This window comes from Peromyscus californicus, unplaced genomic scaffold, assembly GCF_007827085.1.
Source record: "Peromyscus californicus insignis strain IS unplaced genomic scaffold, ASM782708v3 Scaffold_6__1_contigs__length_162567912, whole genome shotgun sequence".
NCBI classification, from domain to species: Eukaryota; Metazoa; Chordata; class Mammalia; order Rodentia; family Cricetidae; genus Peromyscus; species Peromyscus californicus.
Genome location: NW_026294584.1, coordinates 129,780,790 through 129,796,039, shown reverse-complemented (window position 1 = coordinate 129,796,039; position 15,250 = coordinate 129,780,790). Strand labels below are relative to the sequence as shown.

General features: G+C 48.8%; 1 protein-coding gene across 5 annotated transcripts in view; it reads left to right on the top strand.

Moving 5' to 3' along the window:
• The window catches only part of Tamm41 (TAM41 mitochondrial translocator assembly and maintenance homolog), a 37,161-nt gene extending 28,908 nt beyond the window's left edge, over positions 1 to 8,253 (top strand). For 4 of the 5 annotated variants that reach the window (XM_052720450.1, XM_052720449.1, XM_052720451.1 and 1 more), the window contains exons 7-8: positions 1,293 to 1,355; positions 8,123 to 8,253. In XM_052720450.1, coding sequence (XP_052576410.1) covers positions 1,293 to 1,355; positions 8,123 to 8,128 — 69 coding nt within the window. In that variant the 3' untranslated portion in view covers positions 8,129 to 8,253. Of the gene's footprint in view, positions 1 to 1,292; positions 1,356 to 8,122 lie in introns of those variants that run through there. The other variant, XR_008214389.1, reaches the window with a different exon arrangement.
• Positions 8,254 to 15,250: the final 6,997 nt, after the last annotated feature.

Sequence of the window (15,250 nt, the reverse complement as noted above, 5' to 3'; positions counted from 1 at the left end):
GAGAGTGATTCCGTCTGGGGAGAAGAAAAACATGAAGTTTGGGGTTTTTCAAATCTCAGTGTTCACTTGCTTCAAGCACGTGGTGGGACATTTTCAGGGTCCTGGGCCCTAAATCACTGCCAGAGGTTGAAGCAGTGCTTTGGGTTTCCAGATGTGCCAGATCTTTGAGAGATGTGTCTGTCCCTTGTGGTATGAAAAGGACAGAGACCGCTGCCATCTCCAGCTTCTCTCTGACTGGCCCCAGGCTCTGTCTACCTAAAACACGAAGTCTTATTTATTAGGGTACACAATATATCACCACATCTACCCTCCGGTACCTCTCAGGCTGTGTTTCTCCAAATTCGCCCCAGGACCGGACCTCCCTAATGTTTATCAAAAGATTCAAATCTGTGTGGTGGGGCAGACCTGTAATCTCTGCACTCAGGAGACGAGCAAGATTTGCCCGTAGTTCATAACCAGCAGAGACTACATAGTGAGTTAGTTCAGGGCCAGCCTGGGCTAAGTAGCAAGGCAGGGCTCTGTCTAAAATCAACAGAAGAATCTCACCCTTTTCTTGAGAGACCCACCTCTCTCTCGGGTAGCACAGGACAGTAGGGAAGAAGTAATTATGAAACTGAAAATGACCCCGTCTCTCAAACGAGTCCATTGTCCTGCTTTTCCTCAGTAAGTATTTATTCATTGGCAGTGCGGTTTGCTGTAAGAAACTTGGAGGGTGACTCACAGCTAACGTGAGTGAGGCTGGCCCCACTTGTCCTCTCTCGGGAACCTGCACCAGGTTTCTTGAGTGTGCCCAGGTACTCGCTCCTCTGCGGCCGGGATAGGCCGTTACTGGGTCGTGCTGTCATAAGGCGATGGGAGATTTGGAATCCGTGTCTTAGCATATCCTTTTTATTTACTTTTACAGTGGACGCTTTTCTCCTAGATAAAAAGGAAACATTTCTTTCAATCTTTCTGCATCTTGGAACTGAGAACTAGAAGACCCAAGCAGCTTTAAACTCCTAAGATGACCTTTGAGGGTCACCTGCCACCGCTCTTGTTTTGAGGTGGCCAAGTTGGACAGCAGCCCAGGCCTTTGCCAGTGGTCACACAGCTCGGGCTGACCCCAGCTGCCCTCCCCAGTGCCCAACCTCTGTTCGAACGCCCTTGTCACAGTCACTCCCCAGCAGGGACAGCACTCCCCGGCTAGTGCTGTTGAATAGCTGCAGATACCTGGTTTCAGATTTTTAAGACTGCTCAGATGACCACCATCCGCCTGGCCTCTCTTGATGTCCTTTTGTTTTTGTGTTTCACAGGGGTCTCATCAATCGTCAGGCCTTCGAGCATCAGGCAGAGCACCAAAGGCATTTTTACTGCCGGTAAGAGTTTTGGCACTAGGCGTCTGTGGTGTGCCTGCTGGACAGAATGGCTTACAAAGCTTTGCACACGAATCTCCCCTGTACTGGTGAACCCCTCACACTTCACCACCGTACCCCGGGGCACTGTAGTACCGTAGACACAGTTGTGACTGCAGTGTGCCCTGAACGTTGTCTACCAGGTCACTGTCGGAGGTGCTGGCAGGAGGCTGGGCCTCTCCTCTTCATCCCTCTGAGAGCTCCTGTGTGGGGTCACGCCCTCACATTCCTGTATTGAAGCAGTGGTGCCGGGCGCCCCCTCCCCAGCACCCCTTCACTCTCAGTGAGGGGTTTCTTTCCCTGCTGTTCCCTGAGTAATGGATTTGTTGCCCTTCCTCCACTCTCCAGCTCTAGGGCCATCTCCTGTGGGTAATCAGAAGGCAGTGCTTGGGCCAGGTTTGTCCTCCCTTCTGTCCCTGTCCTCCTGTCCGACCCACTCACGGCCTCCCTCCTGCCTCAGTACTACTCCCAGTCGTTACTGAAGGTTCAACGCTGAGATGTGACACGTGGTGTGCTTTTCCTCCTCTGCCCCAGGGAGTGTCTTCGGCTGCCCTGTGGGCTCCGCCTGGCCCCTCTGTCTGTGCCTTTTCCTCTCTTGGTGCATGCACAGTGTCCTTTGGATGAGCAGGTTCCTGAAAACGGCTGAATCTGTAGACTGTGTGCGTGAAACCTCTCTCTATCCTTACACGTAGTTAGCGGTTAGGCCGGGTAGAGAATACAAATAACTGCCCTTCAAACCTTGAGGTCACTGGGTCTGGTGGCGCACACCCGTGATCCCAGCACCCAGGAACTCACAGTTCAAGGCCATGTTTGTCTCCATAGCAAGACCCTGTTTCAGAGCAGAAAAGAGAGGGGAGGGAGAGAGAGAATTTTTAAATAATTACTGCAATTATTCTCTCACTTTCCAGACTACCATTGAAGTTCAAAGCCTTGCTGCTCCTTAATCCATCGTGTGTGTGTTCTTTCTGGAAGCTTGTGGAGTCTTCCTCCCCCCCGGGGCTCTGGAGACTCAGTGGCGTGCTGTGATGTGATCGTTTTGATCTCTTTTCCTGGCCGCTCTCTCAGTGGGAAAACCCAGAATAGTCTCTCCTTCCCCATTTGTTTCTCAGTCCTCTTTATCCAGATGCTAGCGCTCCTAGACCAGGGGTTGCTCTTTCTCTTGTCCCCATGTGTTAGCCTTGTGGTCTTTTTCCTCTGCTCTCTGGGAGGTTTTCTCAACTGTGGTTCTGATCCTGCAGGTCTGTCTGTGTGTGGGTGTGTTGTGGGGGGTGCTGGGTATCACACACTATACAAGTACTTTCCCACTGAATTTCTTCCCTGGCTCTGCTCCTTTATTTTTTTATTTCCAGCACTTTTGTCAAATGTATCCTCAGATACTGCCAGTTGCCCACCAAAGTGGCTCTGCCGATGAGTGGGGTGTGGGAAATCTTCTTTCTCCCCACTTTCCAGCACATAGTATCATCATCGTTGTTCAGAGACCCGTGCGTTAAGCATCTGTCCTGAGTTGGAAAGGGAGACAGACACACGTGTTAATGGAAATGGGACAGAGGTCGCTCCCAAACCGAGTGACCCTTCATCCTGTACCTGCTCCTTGGGTGTGAGACTGCCCTGGAGCTGGTGTGGCCACACTTCTTAGAGTCTCACAGCCCAGTGCATGCCCCTTGGAGTACTTGTTCCCAGGATACATACAGCATTGCCCTCCTGAGGCCATGGAAAGACCTGGCCAGGTTTCAACAGTAGTAAACACTAAGTCGGCTGCAGAAAAGACCTCCCACAACTCGGTGCTTAGCCTTGTATTTCTAACTAAGATAGTCATTTATTCTGTGCTCCTGCTAGTGTGCCCTGGCAAGGCTGACATGGGGGTGCTTTTGCTTGCGTGAATCAGGCTCTGGATTTGTGCTGTGCCTGTGGCTGGCTGCTCCTTGTCATGATCATCCTTAAGCGAGACTTACAGGTTGATTTTCTTGAGCGGGGACTTCCTAGAAGGAACATTTAATGCTTTTAGTTGTAATAATGGTGTTATTGGGTTTGTCTTTTAATCTTGTTCTTTCAGAGAGACATGCAAAAATATTTATGGATAAAATAATATGATACCTGAGATTTGCTTTCTAATAAATGGTGGAAGGTAGTGGATTCTGGATTGTTTCTGAGCTGGTATGTTGTTGAAACCCAGTAAAGATAAGTAGGGCTGTATTGATACTCTGTTATTCTATCAGTATTTGTATATTTTTATTAAAGACAGGGTATCATATAGCCCTGGCCAGCCTCAAACTTGCTATGTAGCCAAGGATGACCTCAAACTCTTGATCCTCCTGCTTCACTTCCCATATACTAAGACTTTAGTCTTAACAGGTTTGCACCACCACACCTGGGTTTATGTAGTGCTCATCAAATCCAGGGCCTCGTTCATGCTGGGCATGTGTTCACACTAAGCCACATCCAGACCTTGTTGGTTTTTTGAGAGACAGTATGTTGCAATGTAGAACAGGGTGAGCCTCTGAATGCTGGAATTTCTGTCTGTTAATGTCAGTTTGTGAGTATGTTTGAGTCTTTCTGTAATTAAAGATTTAGGGTTGGGGGATTTTAGAAAAACGAAACTATTTTTCTTCACTGGACTCCTTTGGCCAATGAGAAGCTTTAGTTACTGCTCCATCCACGTACACTGTGGGGTAGAACCATACTGTTCGTCACTTAAAATTTTTTGGCACTTTGGGTCCAGACAATGGAGAAACTGAAGGATTTCACCCCATTGTGTGCCTGATTTTAATGAAAGTAGCTTCAGTTGTGGCAATGTCTTTCTGAGAAAAGCAGCCTCTGGAAAAACTGAATAATGGTCCCGTCATAACACACACCAAAATAAACGCAAAAATTGCTTCTCCTGTTTGAATAGTGAAGATTGGATAGACATGAAAAAATCAGTGTGAATCCCAGCCCCACCTCCTGATGACCTCCAGCCTGAGCCAGGCCCGGGTCCTCTTTCCACTAATTCCTTCTGTTTGCCAGCAGAGGGCAGTGTCAGCAGAACCTGCCGCCCGGGTTCCCTCAAGGCTCCAGACAATGACTTGCTCCACCTTCCTTTCCAAGGGGCCCACACTGCACTGTGGGAGCCCATAGGCGGCGGAAACTGTAGGAAAGGATGAGTCCTGCAGTTCTGTGGGTCTTCTGGCCTTGCTCCTGGCCTCTCTGTGTATGCTGTGGCTTGTGACATCTGTAACCAGCCCCTCAGATTGTGTTGGGAAGCGTGGCCAGTGTGGTGTGGGCCCGACCCCTCTGTCTTCATGGCTTCCCTTTGTAGTTCTCCCCATCAAACACACTCATTCTTGTTGAGTACAGAAATATTCGGTTCCTTTTCTCTGGAAGTTTCTTCTTTAGGAGCTGATCTCCGTTTCTCTTAGACCGTGTTGTTAGCAGAGCAGCAGGGCTCTCCGCAAGTTTTGTGGGTCATCAAGAACTGAAGCCAGCAGGGTGCCCCTGAAGAAAGTACTTTGCTGTTGAGGGTATCACATCTCTGCTAACAAAAGACTAGCTAAACCAACTGTCATTGTCTGAGCAGCAGCCCGTTACAAAGTGTCTCTGCCAGGCTAGAGACAGCAGCCGCAGCCGTTTGAGGAAGCTGGTGTGGGGACAGGTAGGCAACAAATGGGAGAGGCAGTGACCAGCCTGAGAGATAGGCCAGAGCCCCACAGAGGATGGCCCCAAAGCTGCATTCAGCATTCAGGAGTACAGAGCTTCCTGAGGGCAGAGGGGAGCCACCAGCCCATGTCGGAAGACTACAGCAGCGGCAGCGGCCGATGGAGAGGGGAGAGCTGTCACCAGAGAGACCCGCAGATAGGGTTCCAGCCAGCCAGCCAGCCAGCCGAGGGACCCCTGCAGCCCGAGCCAGGGCAGCACAGGCCAGAGAAGAGCTCCCAGAATGGAGTGTGGGGCACATGAGTGGAGGCGAGCAGTCAAACTCAACTCAAAAAGTTCCCGCCTTGGGAAGCAGTGGGGCCACCCTCTGAGGTGCTGGGAGCTGGGAAGGCTCTTTTCTGATTTTCCCCACCTGTCTTTATGGTCAATCAGAATTAACTCTAGGGGCAGATCCCTCTCCCAACTTCAAAAGATTCAGCTGAATTTACAAGACAGGTTTAGTCTTGTCCCTAAAATATATCCCAGCATGCCTCACTGCTTCTCAGCCCTTTCCTGAAACACAGTGGAGCCATGGTTATTTTCTTTTTACATCGCCTTTCTAATGTTTATCACTTAATCCTGAACATCTACCCTCCCTCTCTCCCCCCCCTCCTTCTCCCCCCTCTCTCCCTCCCTCCCAGCGGGGTCTCTGTGTCTGAGGCTGCAGTGAACTCAGCTCTTCTGGCTTTGGTCTCTGAGTTCTAGGATTGTAGAAGTGTACTGCCACGCCCAGCTAAATCTAAAACTTGTCAGATTAAGTTGTAGCTCTGCCTCGGATGACCTTTCCCTTGTGGATAGGTCTTCATTTGTAAGTCACTGCAAGTATTTGGAGGCTTACCTGCCTTCTCCTTGAAGGTATGAATATAGAATTGCAGGTTAGAGTTTTGAACAGCTGAGGCACACCCCTGCCTTAGAGTGTTTTCTGGAGAATGCCCTGCACTATTGGCCCCTTCTTGCTGATGCTTTTTCTTTCTGAATTGAACGTGCGGTCTAGATGGATTTTTTTTTTCCTCTCCTTCTGGCCTGTCTTTGTTACTAGACCAGGGCCCCCTGCATGCTGAGCACTGAGCACATACCTCAGAGTAGAGTAGAGCAGCCCCTGGAGCCCAGTTCTATCGATGAGGTTAATACAAACAACCCCACCCTGGAGTTCCACTCTGCACTCTCCGTAGCCTCTTCATGGGGCTTTCCCCTTTCCCAGTCAGAGGAACACTTGGCCTGTTTCAATTTTATGAAATAGATGGTTGAAAACTTTAAAGCCTTTGTTGAAATTAACCTGTTTGTTCTTAACCTTGCGCAAACCTCAGAGCCTGTGAAAACCTGGTGGGATTGAGCACTTTCAGGGTGGTATGGCTACGGACAGAGCCCATGAAAGTCTGACCTCTGGCCCCTCTGCGTGGAAGTACACATAAACACAGCCAACTTTCCTGCAGCTTTGGGGAGCTCGCATCACAGCCAAGCCTGTCTGTGACTGGACCCTCTGTTACCTAGGGTAGCATCCTACAAATGAGGCCCAGAAAGGGCAAGTCACTGTTACACTCCTAGTCCAGCCGCACCCACAACCCAAGCCTCTGCTCTTTGTAGCACGGTTCCCTGCTGCAGCCTTTCTGACAGAGCTGAAGGAGGGCGTGTGTTCAGTCAGGGGAGGCTTTCAGTCCTCTCAGCAGCTGAAGGTGGCCACTCAGCTATGTTCAGTATTTACCTGCCGTTCCAGCTCGGAGGAGCTTGTCACTAAACTTTCTGAAGGCCTCTAGCCATGACTCAGCAGCCTGGGCTTGCTGCGCTGAGTCTTGCATGTGTGACTCCCTGGCTTCCACTCAGTCTTCTGGTTGGTTCCGCTGGAATTTGAAACAGCACCTTATGTAATGATCGTCCAGCCCCAGTGCTCAGGTGGGTGAGGCTGGCCAGAGTCATTGCTCCAGGGAGAAAATTAAGAGGGGTGGAGGCAGTGAGAAAGCTCTAGGTTTCTCAACAAGATCATGTCGAGCCAGGAGCACACATCCAGACTCCTCACTAATGATTTTGGGAACCCTGCCTTTCTCTCTGTCACTGCCTGCAGTAGCCACAGGTTCCAAGCAGGCGAGGCAGCTTCACAGTCACAGGGCCAGGTAGTTTAGAAGATCACTCCCTGGAATGAATTGTGCCCCCTCGTCAACATGTTCACCAAGCCCACAGCCAGAAGCATGCTCTTTCAACCACAGCACAGATCACAGTGTACAACTCCAAGAGAAAAAGGCTTCAGCTCCTCAGGCCACACCCTAAAGCACTGGGCGACCTCACCCTCAACACAAGGAAGTCAGATCTGTAATAACTTCCACTGGCGGAGCTGGGGAACACTAGCCTACCACTTATCCCTTTGTATGCGTTTCCCATCAGCCCCAGCGAGCCTCTTCTCTGGGGTCTTGTAGTTGGGATGAAGTCAGGGCTGTGAGGGCCGGCCTTCCCTCTGCCACTTCAAAAGACTCAGCTGAGAACCTGTTGTGTGTTGCTGGGGAACAGGTACTGCACTACCTGAAAGGGATACAGGGTGACTAGAACAAGGTCCCTGTCCTGCGAGAGCTGTCAGTCTAGGCAGAGAGGCAGGAGAATCGGCTCCAAACACTGCACAGTGTGGTAAATGTTAGGTGAGAGACGAGCACCAGGCATGAGAGCAACCTGGCGTACGTACTAAGCAGGAAATGGTGAGAATAGCATTTGTTCTAGGCAGACAGGAGGCATGTGTGGGTCACAGAAGCGGCGAGCTGCCGAGGCTGGGTGCAGGTGTTCCTCTCTTCTGAAAGACCTGTGAAACTCAGTGGCTGCCAGTACCCCTGTAACTCAAAGACATGCTATCCCAGGAAGTCTAGTTCCATGAGCAGCGTTGTATGCACAGCAGAGGCCCAGCTCAGAATCTCTACTACACGTCTCTCTTGGCCTTCAGCTCCCAGGTTCTTAGGAATGTCCGGTCAGCCCATCATAGCCCCGACCCAAAGACAAGCCTCCAGTCAGCAACACTGGCACCCTAGCTCTGTGTCCGCTGAGCAAGGCTCATTTTCTCATCCACACTTCTTTTTCTCTTGCAGGTGTGAAGAAGTCCGTGATTTATAGTTCCCGGAAACTGAACAAAATGTGGAAAGGCTGGTTGAGGAAAACACCCTGACTTGCTGTGTTTGTGTTGTGTATAGATTATGAATAAATGCTCTGTGCTTTTTGATGGGGCTTTCTTTGTCACTCGGACTGGCTGCTTGGATTGAAGAGATCGGGGTTGACAGCATACTTGGTAGGGTTTGTTTTGGGTTTGTATTTTGCTTTTAGACAGGGTTTCACTCTGTAGCCCTGGTTGGCCTCAAACTCACAGAGATCCACCTGTCTCTGCCTCCTGAGTACTGGGATTGAAGGCGTGTGCCACCATGCCTGGCCATGCATGTTCCGTTTCTTTTTTTTTAATTCACGAGTCAGACACTAACTCAGGTACAACCCAAGCACATAAGAGGACTTTGCATCCCAGGAAATGTCTTCTGTGTACAGAGTTGAAAGGATGTTTTGTGATCCAGGTTGGAGAAGGGGTTCTGACTTTGAGAACACAGTCTGGGTCATGACGCGTGCTGCTGTGCTTTTGAACTTGCAGCCTGGAAAGACTATAAGCCTCCCGAGCTGCTTACCTTCCCACGGGAGGCAGCTTCCTCCCAGGCTCGGATGACAGGAGCAGAGGAGCTCCCTGGATGTGAACCAAGGAGGAAGGACACCGGCAAGCAGTTACGTCATCCACCACAGGTGGCTTATCTGTCCCATCACCTCAGGGTCTTCGTAGCCTCGTGTCCTCTCTGTCCGCCTCATACTGTTTCCGTTGTCAGTACTTTGGTGCTGACCCTCCAATTCTGTGTGAATTCTGACAATGTAAGTTTCCTACCTTAGAGTTCATCCCATTTCAACCTAAATTAGAAGCTTGTAGTTAGTGCCCCAGCTTGGCTTCCTGTTGAGATAAAAGACCATGACCGAAACCCACTTGGAGAGGAAAGGGTTTCTTTCAGCTTGCAGTTTGTCGTCTTATCTTCTGGGGAAGACAGAATAGGAACTGGAGGCAGGAACCAAAGCAGAGGCCATGGAGGGTGCTGTTTCCTGTACTGCTCCTCTTGGCTTGCTCAGCCTGCTTCCTTACAGCACCCAGGACCACCTGTCCAAAGGTGGCACTGCCCAGAGAGGGATGGGCCCTCCCATATCATCACTCAAGAAAATATCCCGCAGACTTGCCTACAGGCTGGTCGGATGGAGGCACCTTCTCAGTTGGGGTTTTCTCTCCCCAGATGACCTTGGCTTGTGAGGTTGACAGAATTAACCAGCGTACTTAGCAAATGAGTAAACTCTGTTGAACACAGCTTCACTACCAACTCTGAAGACTTTAGGCAAGTTGTTTAGTCTGTGTGAACAGTGTTTCCCTCTGTGAAATGGGGATGGCGTTTCACAGTTCCTCCAGGGGCTCTCTGGTGCATGTTTTGCGCTGTAAGCCCACCTGTTTCTTCTTTCCGTGGGGGTTACTGCCGCTGTCTTTCTGTATCATGGTATCAGTGATTTTTTTTTTCCCCCATAGGAAGCTAATATGATCCCTGCTGTTTATAAGACACAACAGGAACCTCCCCCCAGACCAGTCAGCATCCTCTGCTAGAGCTCTGTTGCACCTTCTGTCCCATATCCGGTAAAGTCTTGTCTGGCCCACAGTAACTTCTGTGCACTCAGAAGAGCTTGGAACATCAGGTTTATTTTCCAGATGTGGAACCTGAGGTCTCCTGAGAGGAAGATGCAGCCTAAGGTCATAACACAGCTAAGTAACAGCTGGGACAGCAGCCCTGGCCCCTGGTCTTCTGTCCCTGCCTTTTCCCATACATACAACCCTCAGGTTTTACAGGTCATGAACATGTGAGCCTCCCTTCCTCCTGCCTTGGACTCTTGCCTGTCCTCTGTGCATTCCTAGCAGCAGATTTATATCTAAATTGGAACTCATCAAGCATGTATATAAGAATGAAAAATGAGGTGTTGTATGAGGAAGACTTCTAGGCAAGAAGTCCTTTCTCAACCCAGAGACCCGAGGTAGGTCCAGCTCTGCCTCTTCACAGCTGTACCCTGGCTGTTCAACCTGAGGAGCCTCGGTTTTTTTGCATCCATAATACTGTCAACCTCAAACCAGTATGTCCAGGTTGGTGTCAGAACTAAATGAGATGGCATCCATAAAGCATCTAGTGTGTTTCGTAGCACACAGTATTTCTTCAAGCATCTGCTAGTGTGTTCAGATGGTGCGTTTGCATAGCATAACCACAGATAAAACCAGATGTATCTGTCAGAGTCTTGTCAAGAACAGAAAAACTCCCAAGGTGTATCGGATAGAAAGAGTTTAATACTAGTTCCCAAACATTGGAGGGGCCAGTAAACAAAAGAGGGTACTTGAGAGGAGGAGAGGGGTGACATTCAGAAGGCAAGGAAGGTGCTGGCACCCCTGGGCTGGAACCGACAGGCCCATACCTGCTGCTGAGTTGCTAAAGTAACTGCCTGTGGCGGTTTTAAAATGTGCATAAATGTTGGCCCTCCTCCCACCAGTGGGCGGAATCTAATTCTTCCTTGACTGTGAGCTGGCTTTAGTGGCTTCTAACAGATAGAATGCAGTGACCAAGATCTTAATGTGATTCCAGAGGCCAGCTCCTAATGACAGCTTCCACTTGGCTCTTCTAGAAACCTACCTTTTTTTTTTTGTATTTTATGTGCATTGGTGTTTGGCCTGCATGTATGTCTGTGTGAGGTGGTCAGATCCCCTGGAACAGGAGTTCTAGAAAGTTGTGAGTTGCCATGTGGGTCTGGGAATTGAACCCAGGTCCTCTGGAAGAACAGCCAGTGCTCTCAACCGCTGAGCCGTCTCTCCAGCCCCTAAATACCTGCTCTTAGAACCAAGCTGCAGAGGCCACCATTTAGAGAGCCCAATGTTTTTGACCTGGCAGGTAAGTGAGTGGGTAAAGCTTTGTGATACCTCAGCCTGGCCTCTGCCTACCTGGGCCATCAGCTCCCCGGTCTAAGGGTGAATAAGCAAATGAATGCTGTTCACAGTAAGTTTGCTTGAGACCTGTATGCCAGGTTAGACAAAGAGGACAGTGTCCTGCCACTGCCAGATGCCACTTGGCAGCCACCATGATTGCTGCTGCTGTGATATGAGTCAGGCCAGGCACCTCTCTTCCTCCTACCTCGTCTCCCACGGTGTCCCCAGTGGACAATAAATGCCTAATGGAAAGCTGGCTACTGAGATGGCCTGAAGAACATAGTTTGCGGTCTCTGGTCCCCAGCAGAACAGCATGGAGCAGATAGCACCTGGCCTGGTCCCCTTCTGGGGTGACTTAGCATCTGCTCTGCCCTTCAGTACACACGGAGACATCAGTCCAGCAACAGCTACAGCTAACAACTTCAAACAAGAAACAACTGTAAGGAAAATGGGCTCAAGCTGGCTAGAGAGGATAGACATGTAGCTAGCTCTTAAAGCTATCCCATTCTGCTCTGGACAGTGGCGATTGTCTTAAAATTACAACCCTAGATGAGTACTGCTTATTCTAGAGACTCACTGTAAAGAAGTGGAGGCGTGAGGGTGGAAACGTGGTATCAAGAGCACATTTCTTCATCCTGCATCTGTGTCCCTGCTGGCCTTTGTAGTCCTGCCACTAAACATGCCATCAGGATCTACTATTGAAGCCCAGCAGTGGTGGTGCTCACCTTTAATCCCAGCACTTAAGAGGCAGAGGCAGGTGGATCTCTGTGAGTTTGAGGCCAGCCTGGTCTGCAGAGTGAGTTTGGAGGACAGCCAGAGCTACCCAGAAAAGTCCTGTCTCAAAACACACACACACACACACACACACACACACACACGGAGCAAAAGATCTATTGAGCAGTGAGCCTGATGTAACCGACCAGCAACCCTATAAGGCATTATTAGGGTTTTATTCTAACTTGACAATTGAGAAACTAAGACTCAGCTGTTAAGTAATTCACACTCAGAGCCACTTAGTTAAATGACAGACTGGGTTCAAACCAACTCCTTTGAGTGGTGTGGTTTCAGCCAGTACCTTAGCTGCCGTCTACCTTGGCCAAGCAAGCAAAGGGACTCTGAACAGTAACTCTTGGTGCTATTTCACTAGGTACTGCCTCTTGGATTTATGATCTTCTCTTACTCCCTTCCCTAAAAACAGTCCACTAAAGTGATGCCTGGCAAAGAAGCTGTTCTCCCATTTCTGGTAGAATTTCCTAAACTGCTTCAGAACTCAGAACTGCCATTGCAAGTAGTCTACATCCCAAAGACTGAGCTTTTCCATATTAATCCTGGGGATGGAGAGATGACTCAGTGGTTAAGAGCACTGGCTGCTTGTTCTTCTAGGACCTGGGTTTGGTTTCCAGCATCCACATGGCAGCTCACAACTATCTGTAACTCCAGGTCAGGGGATCCAACACCCTCTTCTGACCTCTGCAGGCACTGTATATATACCTGCAAACAAGAAGGTACACACACACAGGAAAAATACTTTTTTAAGATTTATTTTTAAGTATGCCTGTGTGTGTGTGTGTGTGTGTGTATATGTGTGTGTTCCTAAGGAGGCCAAAGGTGTTGGATCCTCATGCATTTGCGAGCCACTTCATATGGTGCTGGGAATTGAACTCAGATTCTCTGGAAAAGTAATACATACTCTTAACCTAAACTGAGCCATCTCTCTAGCCCATCAAAAAAAAAATTTTTTTTTAAAGAGAGAAAAGTATAAAATAGCAATTGAGGAAGACACCTGGCATTACTGACCTCCCCACGTGCATGTATACATAAACATAAATACATACAGACACACACGAAAAAGTAGGGGCTGCAGAGATGACTCAGCAGTTAAGAGCACTTGTGGCTCTTGCAGAGGACCTGGGTTCAGTGCCCAGCATTCACATAAGATGACTCACAACCACCTGTAACTCCAGCTCCAGTGGATCCACTGACTTCTACAGGCACTTCGTGCACATTGTGCACATAAATACAGTCAGGCATGCGCAGTAAATACTTTCCTAGGTAGGGAAGATGACCTAGCACTAATGGTAGACTGCTAACATGATGTGTAACTGCCCTCATTAATCCTACAACAAAGCAAGGACCTTCCTTTTCTTTCCTTGGCCATCAGGGAAACAGGAGTGTAAAGGTCAAGGAACAGGGGCAGTCTCATAGCAGGCTCTGAATTCAGTCTGTGCCTCCAAAGTCTTCATCCCCAGCACATGGGGCCTTCGGAACTCACCTTCAAGGTGTGGTCCCTTCTCTCTGGGTTCACCCAGATGAAGTCCCTTGCCCACCACTGGTGGCTACAATATAAAGACACTTGTGCTTCCTTCTATTTTCTGTTTCCTGCTGATATCCAATCAGGCTGTAGAAAATTCCCTCCCAAGGCTGCCTAGGATGGAATTCAGTGACCGAGCACTTAGCTGTGTGAAGATGCCTTTGCCTTGGGTTCCATCCCCAGCGTTGCGTCCTCCACACACACACACAAAAAAAAAAAGCCTCCCTAGAACGAGTCACCTTGGAGAGATGGTGTGTGACCTGACAGAATTAATAGACTTCAAAACCAGCGAAATGTTCTTCCTTTGCAGGTAAGGCAGGCCAGTCACACATGTGACTTCCAGGGTCACAGCTATTTGTTGACAGCCTGTACCAAACCCAAGTGTCTTCTTTTACATTCCCCTTTATTTCCACTGTCTCTTTTACCCCCTCAGCACACAGGGAGGTGGTTTTACAGTCCAGGGCCTCCACGTCTACGAGTCTGAAAGAACACAGTCTCTGGGCTAAGTGTTTTTAAACGGTACAGGACACCCATGAATGTGATCCCTCCCTTTGGCTTGCATTCATTGTCCTTAACCAATCCCTGTGTGACTAAGTGAGCGTACAGCAGGTTGTGTTAGAAGTATTTGGCAGAATGTGGGATGTAGAGAGTCTAAAGGCTGTTCACGGGAGTGTGTTCCACCTGGTTTCAGCTAAGGGTCTACCAATAATAAAAAGCCACTAATCAGCCTTAGGTTGGGGAGAGAGGTGTGCCACGGTGGCTGTTGTGGAGATTCTGTCTAAATATATAGGAGAGAGGACAAGTCTCTCCCCTCACAAGACAACATGAGTCATGAGGGTCATTCATTCATTTAGTCCAATAAATAACAAAAATTTAACAAATTCAACCAAGTGTGGCGGCACAGGCCTTTATCTCAGCGCTTCAGAGGAACCAAATCTCTGTGAGTTCAAGGCTAATCTGCTTATTGAGTTCCAGGCCAGCTAGAGATACATAGGGAGATCCTGTCTTAAAAGAAAGGAAGCTAGGTGGTGGTGGCACAAGCCTTTAATCCCAGCATTCAGAGGCAGGCAGATCTCTGTGAGTTCAAGGTCAACCTGAGCTACAGAGTGAGTTCCAGGACAGGGTCTAAAGCTACACAGAAAAACCCTGTCTCAAAAAAAGAAAGAAAAGAAAGAAAGAAAGAGAGAAAGAGAGAGAGAGAAAAAAAAGAAAGAAAGAAAGAAAGAAAGAAAGAAAGAAAGAAAGAAAGAGAGAAAGAAAGAAAGAAAGAAAAAGAAAATGAACAATTTTTTATGGTGTGCTAGGATCCTGAGACCTGGAGCATTGTCTCAACTCTAATGATCTTAGAATGCAGAAAGTGGTCACGTGGGTAAATTATGGATCTGTTTCTCTATAAGTGCTTAATTGTAGGGGTAATTACAGTGTGCCATGGAGTTTCATCAAAGCAATGGCAAACATTGGTTGAGCCATTACAGTATGTCAGGTACTGTCCTAAGGACCTTCTACATACTTACTCGTTTAATCCTGACCGCAACCTTATGTAATAAGACTCTTTTTATCTCTGTTTTCTGCATGAGGCAACCGAGGCACAGAGATGTAAGATCTTGTGTACGGTGTTGCAGGCAGCAATACATGGAAGCCAGGATTCAAAACCGGGCCATCCAGTTCCAAGGCCCTTTCTCTCTCACCCTCTTGGTTAAAGCATTTTTAATTACTTACTGTTTTCGTCAGGAGGGAGAAGTGAGTGATGCCTGGCTTTTGCCATAAGAACAAGAAGAAGTTGCCCAGAGGAGAGCAAAGTGTCCCAGGCATAGGGTGTGGATATTTAGAAGCTCTGAGTGTGGAGAGTGAGGGATTTAGGGAACGATTGGCCGAAGGTGA